Source organism: Ciconia boyciana, chromosome 1, assembly GCF_034638445.1.
Source record: "Ciconia boyciana chromosome 1, ASM3463844v1, whole genome shotgun sequence".
Lineage (NCBI taxonomy): Eukaryota > Metazoa > Chordata > Aves > Ciconiiformes > Ciconiidae > Ciconia > Ciconia boyciana.
In genome coordinates this window covers 87,578,298-87,590,462 of record NC_132934.1, presented here as the reverse complement: position 1 = coordinate 87,590,462, position 12,165 = coordinate 87,578,298, and the positions used below count along the sequence as shown (strand labels likewise).

The 12,165-nt window shown below is 48.4% G+C and overlaps 2 protein-coding genes across 10 annotated transcripts in view; one reads left to right on the top strand and one right to left on the bottom strand.

Annotated features, from left to right (window-relative positions):
* VAMP1 (vesicle associated membrane protein 1) overlaps window positions 1-12,165 on the bottom strand; it is a 46,327-nt gene that overhangs the window by 23,719 nt on the left and 10,443 nt on the right. The window contains exon 6 of one of the 8 annotated variants that reach the window (XM_072880512.1): window positions 8,547-8,564. The exons of 6 other annotated variants lie outside the window; for them this stretch is intronic. The gene's annotated coding sequence lies outside the window, so the exon portion shown is untranslated. Of the gene's footprint in view, window positions 1-8,546; window positions 8,565-11,264; window positions 11,283-12,165 lie in introns of those variants that run through there. One more of the 8 variants, XM_072880521.1, reaches the window with a different exon arrangement.
* SCNN1A (sodium channel epithelial 1 subunit alpha) lies at window positions 3,959-11,968 on the top strand. 2 transcript variants are annotated; one of them, XM_072880418.1, is made up of 13 exons: window positions 3,959-4,069; window positions 4,675-5,045; window positions 5,463-5,718; window positions 6,599-6,786; window positions 7,590-7,690; window positions 8,377-8,540; window positions 8,877-8,975; window positions 9,146-9,263; window positions 9,515-9,593; window positions 9,913-9,970; window positions 10,098-10,153; window positions 10,701-10,776; window positions 11,004-11,968. In XM_072880418.1, the coding sequence occupies exons 2-13, from the start codon at window positions 4,690-4,692 to the stop codon at window positions 11,328-11,330; spliced, it is 1,878 nt and encodes a 625-aa protein (XP_072736519.1). In that variant the 5' UTR covers window positions 3,959-4,069; window positions 4,675-4,689; the 3' UTR covers window positions 11,331-11,968. The 2 variants fall into 2 exon arrangements, with proteins under 2 accessions (XP_072736519.1, XP_072736511.1); XM_072880410.1 differs by lacking the exon at window positions 3,959-4,069 and adding an exon at window positions 4,281-4,377.

Genomic DNA, 12,165 nt, shown 5'->3' with positions numbered 1-12,165 from the left:
GCAGCCACTCTGCTCCTACAAGGTAAATATGAATAAATAGATTGAAAAGCAGCCTCCTCAGGACACAAAGGTGTGGGAGTGTGTACATGGACATGCTCTTGCTGCTGTAGTATCACTGGCTATTTGGGACAGACACCAGTGCTGCCTGGCAGATTACATCAGTAGCAAGGGAGAAGGCATTCAACAGCCTCTTAGATTGGTTTGCAAATCCCTGATGGTTTTTTAATAGCGATCCTCTTTAGAGATCACCACCTCTGCCTCAAGGGAGTCCATGAATCCTGGGTAAATAATTCCCCACTGAAAAGTGATAGCAGTACAAAGTGTAGCCTCATGTCTACCCATCTTTATCAGCTATAAGGCTGGTGTTTCTTTGGCCAAACACTTCAGTTAAACTTATAGCCCATCTGTGCTGCTATTCCTTGACAGTTTGGGTTGCAAGTTTTAATGCAGAAAAATACAATCAGCTGTAGCTAATCCAGAAATAACCCAGAAATAATCACTGCCTTCTACCTTGCAGCAGAAGGAAAACACAATTGCATATATGCATATACAAAAGAACCACACTGTTCTAGGGTCTTTCAAGTAGTTAAAAAACAAATATAATTTGTTATACTCAAGACTGATCAAGTATCAGAGGGAGACCTTTGTTTTTTTCCCACCACAGTAGCATTGTGTTGAAAAAAGTTTGTTCTATTTTAAAATGTTGTGTGCATTACAGATCATTGTCACATTCCTACCTGGGCAGATAATCAACATAGCTGGTAAGGAAACATTTCAAATTTGATGCCATAAAAAATGATTCATGTTTACTCAAAGGTTGCTCAGTAGCAATAAAAAGCAATCATGCGTTCAGCTTGTGAAGATATAATATGTCGAAGCACTGCCCAGAACAACAGGGCGCTTGCCATTTCAAAAGAGAAGGACCTAGTGACAAGCATCTGAAGGAAAAGGATCTTTTCAGTATAAAGCTCCTTGGATTAAAAATGTTGTTACAGGTGAAGTAAATACTATGAGTCAAAACTTCCAAAAAGGATTTGTAGTGCCTGATGGAAGATCTTTCATCCTAACGTAAGAGTCGGGATTTCAGAAGACCGTTTATCCTATAATTGCTGAGCCTGAATGGGGGTGGGGGAAATAACCATCAGTGTCAAAACCACTTCCATCAGGTGTGACTCACCTTGATAGGTCAATACATCGAATAAATATCCAGAAATCTGTGGATGGGCAGCAGACTTGCAGTGAGGGAAGTTTGAGACAGGAGTGCATCTAATCACCTAAAATATCAACAGGAGTCGCTCTCACGAACTACACTAATAATTTCACATCACTACCTTCTGTCACAGTGAAGCGTGCCTGAGGAAAATGGTACCATTTATGATTTACAGTCTTGGCCGGAAGATGGTCACTCGAGCGATCTAGTTCATCTACACATTGGAAAAAAAGTAGAATAAAAGCTGGAAAGATGTAAATAAAAAAAAAAAACAACCCGAAGAGTTAGCAAATTCTGATGTTCTGTAAATGGAGATTGAGACTGGCAGCTGAGAAAGCAACAGGAGATTTGTTGTTTGCATGGTTTCAAAAGTATTTGGGGAATCAAGTGGTAATTTTGGTTGTAGGAATGTTAAAAATGAATTCTTGATTGCTTTGTGAGTTGGCAATCAATGTGCAGCACATCTGTGTGACCACGGGAAGGTAAGGACTTTTACAAAGCCACAGCCAAAGCACGATATTCACATGACTGAAACGACTGGAAGTCACCTCAGGGCTGATACGTGCTCTGAGGTGTGCCACAACAGCAGATAACATACGGCAGCCTGAGTAGCTCACTGGCGTGAGAAAGAGGGAAAGGGGAATTGCTTAGATCATGGCTGACACAGCAGCTGGAAACAGTGAAAGAGCCAGCGAGTATTTTTTTTAATTCTTTAGAAAAAAAATACAACATATGTTAAAAGTCTTCTGAAAAATAAAGCAAATCTGTATCTAGATGTGCATATAGAGATACATAGATATATGATGTACATAATTTATACACATGTAAAAATAAAACATACCATACATGCACCCACACCCTAATTATCTGCTATTCTTGTCCAAACTGGCAAAGGCCAAAAGTTCTCCCAAACAACATGGTGATGGAAGTTGTCAGCCATGACAAAATGCTGATAAAATTGCTTTAGGCTGTCATCCGGATACAGCAAATCAGTCCAGCTGGTTGAGTTTTTAATTATTCCTCAAGTCAAAAGAAATTTAAAAATTTGTTACCTTTGTCTCACACCCAGCAAAAAGGACTGTGTTTCTGAAGTAATTTGCAAAGATCAGTTTAAGACAGTTTAAATACTGTGGAAATCAGAGAGGGCCTAACTATCAGCACTACCAAATTCAGCTGTAGTTGCTTTGTGGGTGCTGTTAACTTAAATTAGTATAAAACAGGCATTTTCAGGGGCAAAATAATTTTTGTCATTCCAGTAAGACAGAGGCATAATTCCAGTAAGAGAGAGGCGGTTTTGGAGGATGGTCCGTTAGTGTAACTGAGTAATTTCAGGAAATTACAGTAATGTAAGTCAAACAAGTTATAAACATGCTCTCTCTGAAGTGACTGGATTATAGCTCCACAGGTTACACCAGTAACTGTACTGCCGATGCTGCGTAATTGTTAGTACCTCTGTGTGTGTTCACAGAGTTTAAGGCATAAACTACAAGGCTGGTTCAAAAGGCTGATGTGCATCTTCAGGGATTATCCAGGTCTATCTTAGTGCATAAAACACACAAACGGCACACGTAAAAAGAGCTCACATCCCTCCACTAAATGGCCCTGCCCCAGACAGGATATGGAGCTGCATGGACCGTCAGTCTGACCCAGACGGGCATTTCTAATGCTCTGAGGAAGCTGCTTTGTAATAAGCATGTGATACAGTATTACTTTATCTCCCCCATCCCTCCCACTTTTTGCAACTCATCTTTGATGAAAGTTCAAAATAAATTACTTGAGATATAATTAAGTTTAGAACTGCAGAAGAAATGATGCTTTTGCTTTGCATTGCTTTTTGTCACGGGATGGAGCTAGAGGAAAGCTCAAAGGCTGTAGGTTTGTAACAAGCAGCTGTCACAAGGCTGTTCCTGGCACGCTGCCACTTAACTGCTGGCCTCAAAAGTGTACTGCTTGCCATTTTCAAGCATGGTATTTTGCAATGTGAAGAGGTAAAAATGGCTGTGTATTTTCAGTCACAAACCAAACCACTGCTAACTCCAATAAGGATCAAAATTCAGTGACAGATGACTCTGAACAAGGACTGATCTGAAGGAGGTACTCATAAAGGAAAGAAAGAAGTGAAAACCTCAGACAGAGCTAGTTTCAGAGAAAATCATTTGGAGAAAGGATTGGGAAAGAGGTTCCACTCTTATGATGGCAGGGGAGTGTTAGGGACTCCTGGTCATGTTTGCGTATGGGTGTTCATTTCAGTGGCCTGAGGAAACACTGCAAGGCTTTGGGTAATGATGGGAGGCCTCAATTTCCCAGGCACAGATCAGTGAAACGTTCCCACTCGTGGTTGGGCCAGGTAGTTCTGGATACTACAGATTTCTTTAGTTAATGAACCAGCAAAAGTGATGTTACCTCATGCATACCACCCAGCCGCCACCAGCCTTCTCTGCCCCAGCCCCATCCCTCTTGCAAAACTCACCCAAGCTCTCCATCTACCTCGGCTTTGCCCTTGAAAAGCAAAATTTGGCGATTAAAGCCACGTACGAGCCCTCACCGCCGGGCGTGCGCACCCCATCCCTGGGCAGGGCAGGGTCCTGCCGCCAGCAGGAGGTGGAGGGGGGTCCCGGCCGGCCGGCGCTGCCTCCAGCTGCCCTTGGGACAAGCGCTGCCAACTTTCCTTCTGCATCACCTCTGCTCGCTGGGACGCCGCGTCCCCGCCGGAGGGGGCTGGGAGGGGGAGGAGAAGGAGGACAGCCTGTTCCGCAGCCGCACCTGGCCGGAGCACGGCTCCCTTCGGAGAGGACGGGGGGGCCCTGCTGCCTGCCGGGAGCGCGGCGGCCGCGCCTTGACGCTGCCGGCGCCGCCAAGGTCACCGCTTCGGCGTGTCCCCGGTCCTCCGGCCGCCTCTGCCCGGCCGCGGATACTTGAGAGTTTAAAGAGGCTTTTCTTCCCCGGGAGCGGCGCCCGGGGGGAAGGGGCAGGAGAAGGAAGGAGGGGCGGGCGGGGAGAGGCTGGCAGGGCAGGAGCCGGGCGGGGTGCTGGCTCGAACTGGAAAGGAACCGGTCGCAGCCCAGCCGGGGAGACTGCGAGAGAGCCGGCAGCGCTCGGGGAGAGCGCACTGGCCCCGGCCCCGGCCTGAGCAGCCGCCGCCGCCCGCCATGGGCACGGCGCCTAGCGTCAGTGCCGGGGCGGGCGGGAGGGGCCGGGGGCGCAGCTGTGGGAGGGAAGCGGGGGCTGTTCGGTGGGGGAGGATCTGCCCCCCTGTCACCTGTGGGAGGGGAGGACTAGGATGGGGGGGAGCATGTGCATGGACGGCTGGGGACCTGCAGCCTGGGATGGGGGTCAGGGAGGAGGGGGTGAAAGCACCAAGGTTTTGGGAAGACGGTGATGCAGAGCCAGCTTTTGCACTGGGCACGGCTTCCTGGAGCCACAGTCTTGCAGGGTTACCCCCTAATTCTGAGTTTGTGCTGTAGGGTGGGCCTGTGAAGATGGGGAAGATGCCAGAAGGGGAGAAAACAAGGCAATGTAAGCAAGAAGAGGAGCAGCAGCAGAAAGAGGACCGAGAGGGTCTCATCGAATTCTACAGTTCCTACCAGGAGCTATTCCAGTTCTTCTGCAGCAACACAACCATCCATGGGGCTATCCGCCTGGTGTGCTCCAAAAAGAATAAGATGAAGACAGCCTTCTGGTCCGTTCTCTTCTTTCTCACCTTTGGCTTAATGTACTGGCAGTTTGGGATCCTCTACAGAGAGTACTTCAGCTACCCTGTCAACCTCAACCTCAACCTTAACTCTGACAGGCTGACTTTCCCAGCCGTGACACTGTGCACCCTCAATCCATACAGGTAAGAAATAGACTCCCAGAGCTGTCAACTGCCTTGAGTTTTGTGGGCATAGGATAAAAATGTGTACTCTTGTTCTCCTCATAGTCCTCGACTGTCCCCTTCAGTAGCAGTACTGGTGGAAAGGACACTTTTCACAGGCCTTTGCTGCTGCAGGGCATTCACAGTAAGGCATGTTAGTTTATGCAGCTGTACTTGGTGGTGTATGTTAGCAGGCTGCACTGTAAACTGCCACAGGGCAAAAGCAGATGCGTCTCTTTCTCTCCTACAAGGATGGCAGCCTCCAGCAAGGGGTTGGATTTGCAGCTGGCGGCAGGAATGTCCTGAATCACCCCAGCAAACTTTGCTGCATGTCTTATTCAGAGCTGCTTATGTGCATCCAGCCCTAAACCTGCAGGCTCCTCTCTCCCCCCTGTACAGATACAGTGCCATCCGGAAGAAGCTGGATGAGCTGGACCAAATCACCCATCAGACACTGCTAGACCTTTATGACTACAACATGTCTCTGGCACGAAGTGACTGGTCCACACTGTCCACACGAAAGCGTAGCTCAAGGAGCCTGCTCCGTCACGTCCAGCGCCATCCGCTGCAAAGGCAGAAGCGGGATAACTTGGTCAACTTGCCAGAGAACAGTCCCTCAGTGGACAAGAACGACTGGAAAATTGGCTTTGTTCTGGTGAGATCCCTAGATATCCTGTGTTCTACCTACTCTGGTCTCTGCCTAGCTACTGCTGTCTTGCTGGCCATGCCCTTCCCTATGTAGAAGTCTGATTAAGCTGCACTGGCTTTTGCTAATGACAGATAAAGGTAGAGCTGAACCCTTTGCCCAATGCAATCTTGCTCCCCAAGTCCTGTCACTGTCCATGTGGGCCCCAGGAGACTTGTCCATGTCAGTGCCCGTCTTTTCCTAGGTAGGGCAGGGAAACTTTGTCATTCCTGAAGGCTACATCAGCCTTGCAGTTGCCTTTGGAGAGCCATTTATTAACATCAACCACAGTGTTGCCCAATAATAGCAAAGGGGAAAGTACTGGATGGCTATGGGCCACATGAAATGTGGTCATGGTCGTATTTGCTCCTAGGTAGCAGCTTCTTCACACTAGGGTATCTGTGTTTGCATTGAAAAAGGCACTGAAAGACTGAAGCTAATCACTTGCCAGTTAACTGGAGTTACCACAGGATCACAAACATTTTTCTGGACACACCCTGAAGGAAGGGCTCCCCATGCGAGAATTGAAAGCTTCTGGTTTTATACCACATAGAAGTTATGTGCCATAGATCACCCTGCGCACATCACTGTGACTTGCTGCCTCCTGGGTTTTACTCAGCCGTGCTCATTCACCTGGTGTTTCCCTTCCACCAAGGAGCTGCCCTGGTTTTGTTTTTCCCTATCCTGCTGATCACCTTTTGGTCGAGCACAGGAGCCCTTCGTAGCTCTTCCACTCCCTCGGCTTCATCTTCTGCCCGTGCTGAGGGAGCACAGCTAATCCACAGCCATAGCCTCACCTCCTGGACAAGACTTCCCTGACATGGCTGTTTTCTCCTTCTCTTCTCAATAGTGCAGTGAAAACAACAAGGACTGTTTCCATCAAGCGTACTCCTCAGGGGTGGATGCCGTGCGGGAATGGTACAGCTTTCACTATATCAATATCCTGGCGCAGATGCCTGATGCAAAAGCCCTGGATGAGTCTGACTTTGAGAATTTCATCTATGCTTGCCGCTTCAATGAAGCAACATGTGACAAGGCGTAAGTGGTGGAAACATCTCACCGAGTCTTCCTGAAAACACCCCTATTTTGTGCCTGGGTCCAAGGGGAATCAAGAAGCCCACATTAGAGAATCTCTTTCCCAAGGTGGGATCGTTCCTTGTTCAGTTCCCATTGTCTCAAATGATGTTTCTTGAGTCTTTCCTATGGGTTGTGCTCACCAGGGTCACAGTTTCTGTGACCTGAAACTATGGACCTTAGAGGATGGTTTCTCCTTTTTCTGGGTTGCACACAAATGAAATAGTTATACTGGTACAAACCGCAGAGTGGGTACAGATGTACAGTGTAGAAGTCTCTTTATTCTACCCTCTACAGTGGTAAAGTGGTATATATCAGCCCACATACAGGAGGAGGAGAAGAGATTTGTTACAAAAAGACAGTAAAAAAATATCCCACTTCTCTCCTGCCATTATTGGTCAAAAAGCCCCAAAGAAGTAGTGGAATGAAACCCATCAGCAAGAGAGGAAAAGGGGTAGGAAGAGCTAAGAGTTTTGTCAATATTAGGAAGATAATACAGTAATTGCTAGTACTGCTAAAACCCATTTGGGCTCTCAAGAGTTAGCAGTATGAAAAACCTGGTGTAAAAACCTGTCCAGCTCCGGGACATTTCTTACAGCACATTTTAATTGCTTTTCCCATTTGCGTGAGTTTACATAACAAATACTGCCCATCTGCTGTAAGCCCCTCTCCCTGCAGGTGGAAAACAGTTGTTTCTTTCAGAAAGCCCTTCCCCTTGGTCTTGCAGCCCTTCTCAACCTGTGTGAATGTTTCTGTTCCCCTCTCAGGAATTATACCCACTTCCACCATCCCTTGTATGGGAACTGCTATACCTTTAACGATAACAGCAGCAGCTTGTGGACATCCTCGCTGCCTGGGATCAATAACGGTGGGTGAAAGGCACTCTTTGGTGAGTAAGGACAACAGCTCAGCTGTGTTCTCCCCAGGAGTTATGGGCATCCTGCTGTGCTTAACGCTGGTGGTGGCAGATTGCAGCCCTGCTCTGTCTCGCCCAAGTTCTGTCTTCACCCATGTGGAGATGGCTCTCTCATGCACATGGCTGTTCCTCGCTGCTGCCCCACTGAACTCTCTCTCTCCCATCAGTGCCTGATCCTTATGTTCATTGCTCCCTCTGGACCTGTGCTGGCCCTTTCTGAAGTCCCCTGTTGAGCTGTGCTCCTGAGAGCCTGGTCTTCACCCCTCCTTCTCCATTTTCCTGTTTCCAGCAACTGACCTGTTTGTGTTCCCAAACGCCTTGAAACCTCTCTAGGCCCAATCTTCAGGCTTTTCTTCCATCTGGCTCCAAGTCTCTCCACGAAATCTCTCTCAATTCCCAGTTCTGCTTTTTCTAAGCCACAGTGAAGAAATCCAGCTTTCTCTGGCCTCTCCTGGAGCCTCCAGCTTTGTCTCTGTCCTCCCTCCAGCCACCCTCCATTGCTGCCCAGCTTTGGTACAGCCCTGGTTGATGTTTCTCTTCCTTTCTCTCTTACAGACTCACTTCTAACCATTCTGCTCTCTCTCCTCTCCTGCGTGATGACCAGCCATGATCTCCCTTGCTCTCTGACATTCCTTCAGGTCTCTCTCTGGTGGTGCGCACCGAACAGAATGATTTCATCCCTCTGTTGTCCACGGTAACAGGAGCCAGGGTCATGGTCCACGATCAGAATGAGCCAGCCTTCATGGATGATGGGGGTTTCAATGTGCGTCCAGGTATCGAGACCTCCATCAGCATGAGAAAGGTGAGGAAGCAGCAGGGGTAAGAGCTGTGGACGTGAGGTTATAGGGGAGGTTTAACTTGGTGGATAGATACAGATGGGTTGTCATGGACCCACTGTGTGTTTAAGGGAGGGGATTAATCACATGGAGTGAAGGGAGAGGAAGAAGAGCAGCTTACTGGACTAGATGAGAAGCATTTGGCTGCAATTTATCAGTGAACAATGAAATAGAGGAAAGCATGGGGAGCTGACATCCTGAGGAAACCATAAAGAGATGGACAAGCAGTGTGTGGTATGGAAGCGTAGAAAGAGAAGAGCAAAGTGCCAGTCATTCTGTGTAATGACTGTTTGATATTCTAGGAGATGACTGTGCGTCTTGGGGGCAGTTACAGTGATTGCACAGAGGATGGCAGTGACGTGCCAGTGCAAAATCTGTACTCATCCCGCTACACCGAACAGGTAACTCATTATCACTAGTCCTGTGCCAGCTTGTTTCCCTGCTTTCCTGAAATGCTTCAGTCCCCTAGCAGCCATGCTTGTCCATGGGCTCTGTTAATAGTATGATGTGACACAGGCTGCAGAGGGTTTGGTTCCCTTGTTCAGCCTTTTCCATCTCATATGCCTCCCAGGTCTGCATTCGCTCCTGCTTTCAGCTCAACATGGTAGAGCACTGTGGCTGTGCATATTACTTCTATCCCTTACCCGCTGGAGCAGAGTACTGTGACTACACAAAGCATGTAGCCTGGGGTAAGTGGACAGGAGGAATAGTAAAGCTCATGCCCACCTGAACCGTGGTCCACCTTATGTCCCAGTACATCTCCTCATTGTCTTCAATGAGCTTCCTGGTGTGGGACATCCAAAAGACACTCTTGCCTTGGATGGTTAGTCCCTCTGAGCTTGTTGAAGGAAGCCTTCTCTGGATTCCCCTTGCTGTCACACATCACCTTCTGTATACAGATACTGTGAGCTTACCTGGATTTACTTTCTCTGCTGCTCAGGCTACTGCTATTACAAACTTCTGGCTGAATTCAAAGCTGACGTGTTGGGCTGTTTCCACAAATGTCGGAAACCTTGCAAGTAAGTTTGATCATCAGTCAGGTAGACTAGGAACTCTTTATTCCTAGAGGTATTGGAAAGCATTTGCTGACCAGGGCAAAAGACTGAGTCAGTAGCTGAGCTGCAACCTGAAATAGTATTTCTCCCATCAGGAAGCTGAAATGTCTGAGGAGCATCGATGTTGGCTCGGGGGTGAGCTCCTGAGGACTGTGCAGGAGCTCGGTGGGAAGTGGGCAGAACTTCAGCATGGGGGGGAGTTTCCAGGTGTGCCTGGGGATTGAGAGACCTGGCCTTCTGGCTCCTACAGCTTCAGCAGCTAACATGGCCTCTTGTCTTCCAGAATGACAGAATACCAGCTGTCAGCTGGATACTCCCGCTGGCCTTCTGCTGTCTCAGAGGTAAGGAGAGGGTTTCCTGGCTCCCCAGCACTGCTCTGACCTCCCGTTTAGTCCTTCCTCAACTGGTACTAAACCTAGGGGAGGTGACTGTGATCGTGTAATGCAATTTATTGCACTTTCATTTCAGGACTGGGTTTTTTACATGCTTTCACAACAGAACAAGTACAATATCACATCCAAGAGGTGAGAGCCCCTTAACAGAGGTTGCGTCCAAACCAGAAACCATCCCAGTGGAGTGTGTGTGTCAGGGGGTCAGAGTTAAGATAAAATCACTGATGGGAAGAGATTAGGCATGGGACCCATGGACAAGGCCAGTGGATTTGACTCAGAGTAGAGATAAACTGAGACTTCAACAAGGACTGGGAATCCAAGTGAAGAGTCTGAAAAGGGTCAGCCGCTAATATGAAAATAGTAAGGCCCAGGTGGCTGCTGTGTGGTGTGGAGTCATGGTAAGGGCTACTGGAAGCAGAGCCATGCAGGAGCTTGTACTTAGCCAACGTAAGATGCCACAAACATTGGGTTTCACAGTGCAGTCTCAGAAGTGCACTGTAAGTACCAAAGATTGTATTTTGTGCAGAATGAGGAAACTGCAGAGATGGGGAAAAGCCTCTGGGTGGTATATGTGTGAGGAGGACAGGGGGCAGAAGGGGACAGAGAAGACAATCAACCTTGGTGAAGAAATGCAGGGATTGCAGATTTGGGGTTTCTGAGGCCCATCTTTCATTTACAGGAATGGAGTTGCCAAAGTGAATATCTTTTTTGAGGAGTGGAACTACAAGACCAATGGGGAGTCTCCAGCCTTCACGGTACACACTTTACTGCCATGTCCTCTCTAGCCACCCATTCCCGCACGATGTCCCTCCATATTGGCAGGCATTTGTTCCAGCAGCATTGCTGGCTATCACATCTCTTTTCCTGTGGCAGGGTGGGAGGAACCCCCCAGCACCACAGGGGCACTGCTACTGGGAGCAGGTGGGGAGGCAAAAGGCTCAAACAAGGGCTGTCCTCACTGCCCTTTCTCCATCTCTTGCAGGTAGTGACTCTGCTGTCCCAGCTTGGGAACCAGTGGAGTCTCTGGTTTGGATCCTCTGTCCTGTCTGTGATGGAGCTTGCAGAGCTGATTCTGGATTTCATCGCCATCACCTTTATCTTGGCCTTACACTGGTTCCGTTCCCAGCAGCAGCTCTCTCCACTGGGACCCCCTCCAAACAGTCATGATAACACTGTTTTCCAAGACGAGGCACCAGGTCTCAGTGCTCCACACCGCTTCACTGTTGAGGCTGTAGTGACCATGCTGCCATCCTACAACAGCCTGGAACCCCGTGGGCCAAGCAGAGATGGTGAGGTGGGACACAAGTGAGGCAGTGGCTTATTCCACAGTTTGGATGGGTGGCAACTGGAGAAGAGGCTACACACTTTCTCTGTGGGACCTGCATTTCCTTCTTTCTGAGGTGCTCTACATGGACCATAGCAGAAGACTGCACTATGGTTGGCCTGGGTTCATTGCTTTCATTACTGTAGGTGAATCCTTCAGTCTCATAAAATACTATTGCTCTAGGGATCACCAGGCATGAGAGTTGATCTAGTGTATGTATGGGAGAGATGTCCACTTGATTTCCTTACACTCCTTGCACGTGCACACCTACACGTGCATGCATGCTTTCTTTTCCCTGCAACAAGGATGCTGCCACAGTTCTGGTCTGTCATTAATTAAAGAGGTTTGGCAGGCGTGACTGGCCTCCTCTGTGGTATGACAAGGGACAGGAATGGAGTCTCAGCTGGGGTACAAGTCTCTCAACAGGCTGAACTTTGTTAAGCTTTTGCTAAGGTTGGAAACTGGTTGCTCTTTCCTAGTTCTTAATGTCCAGCTCCAAGACCAAGCCACCCACCCTCTCCTCCCCCCTGAGGAGAGGCTACTTGTATAGCCCTGAGAGATGACAGCCACTGACATAATCTCAATCTATAATATGCACAATACTCTGGGGAGGTGGTTGACGCTTGCTGTCACTCTCAGGTCAGGACAAAACAACCCTGGCAGAATAAGGTCTCCCTTTTTAAGCTGCCTATATGGCACTGGTAGATCTTAGCTGTATCTTAGTCTCCCTCCATGTGATATACCATACACATGTATATTCAGCCCTTTGACCGTTTGCCAGAGCGTTCAGGATAAATTTATCTCTATATAGGAGCTATGG

Excerpts from the sequence above, each read along its gene's own strand:
- SCNN1A (XM_072880410.1), top strand. Across the intron at positions 8,541-8,876 it reads CCTCCATCAGCATGAGAAAG|GAGATGACTGTGCGTCTTGG; the intron begins GTGAGGAAGCAG and ends TTGATATTCTAG. Across the intron at positions 9,971-10,097 it reads GGCCTTCTGCTGTCTCAGAG|GACTGGGTTTTTTACATGCT; the intron begins GTAAGGAGAGGG and ends CTTTCATTTCAG.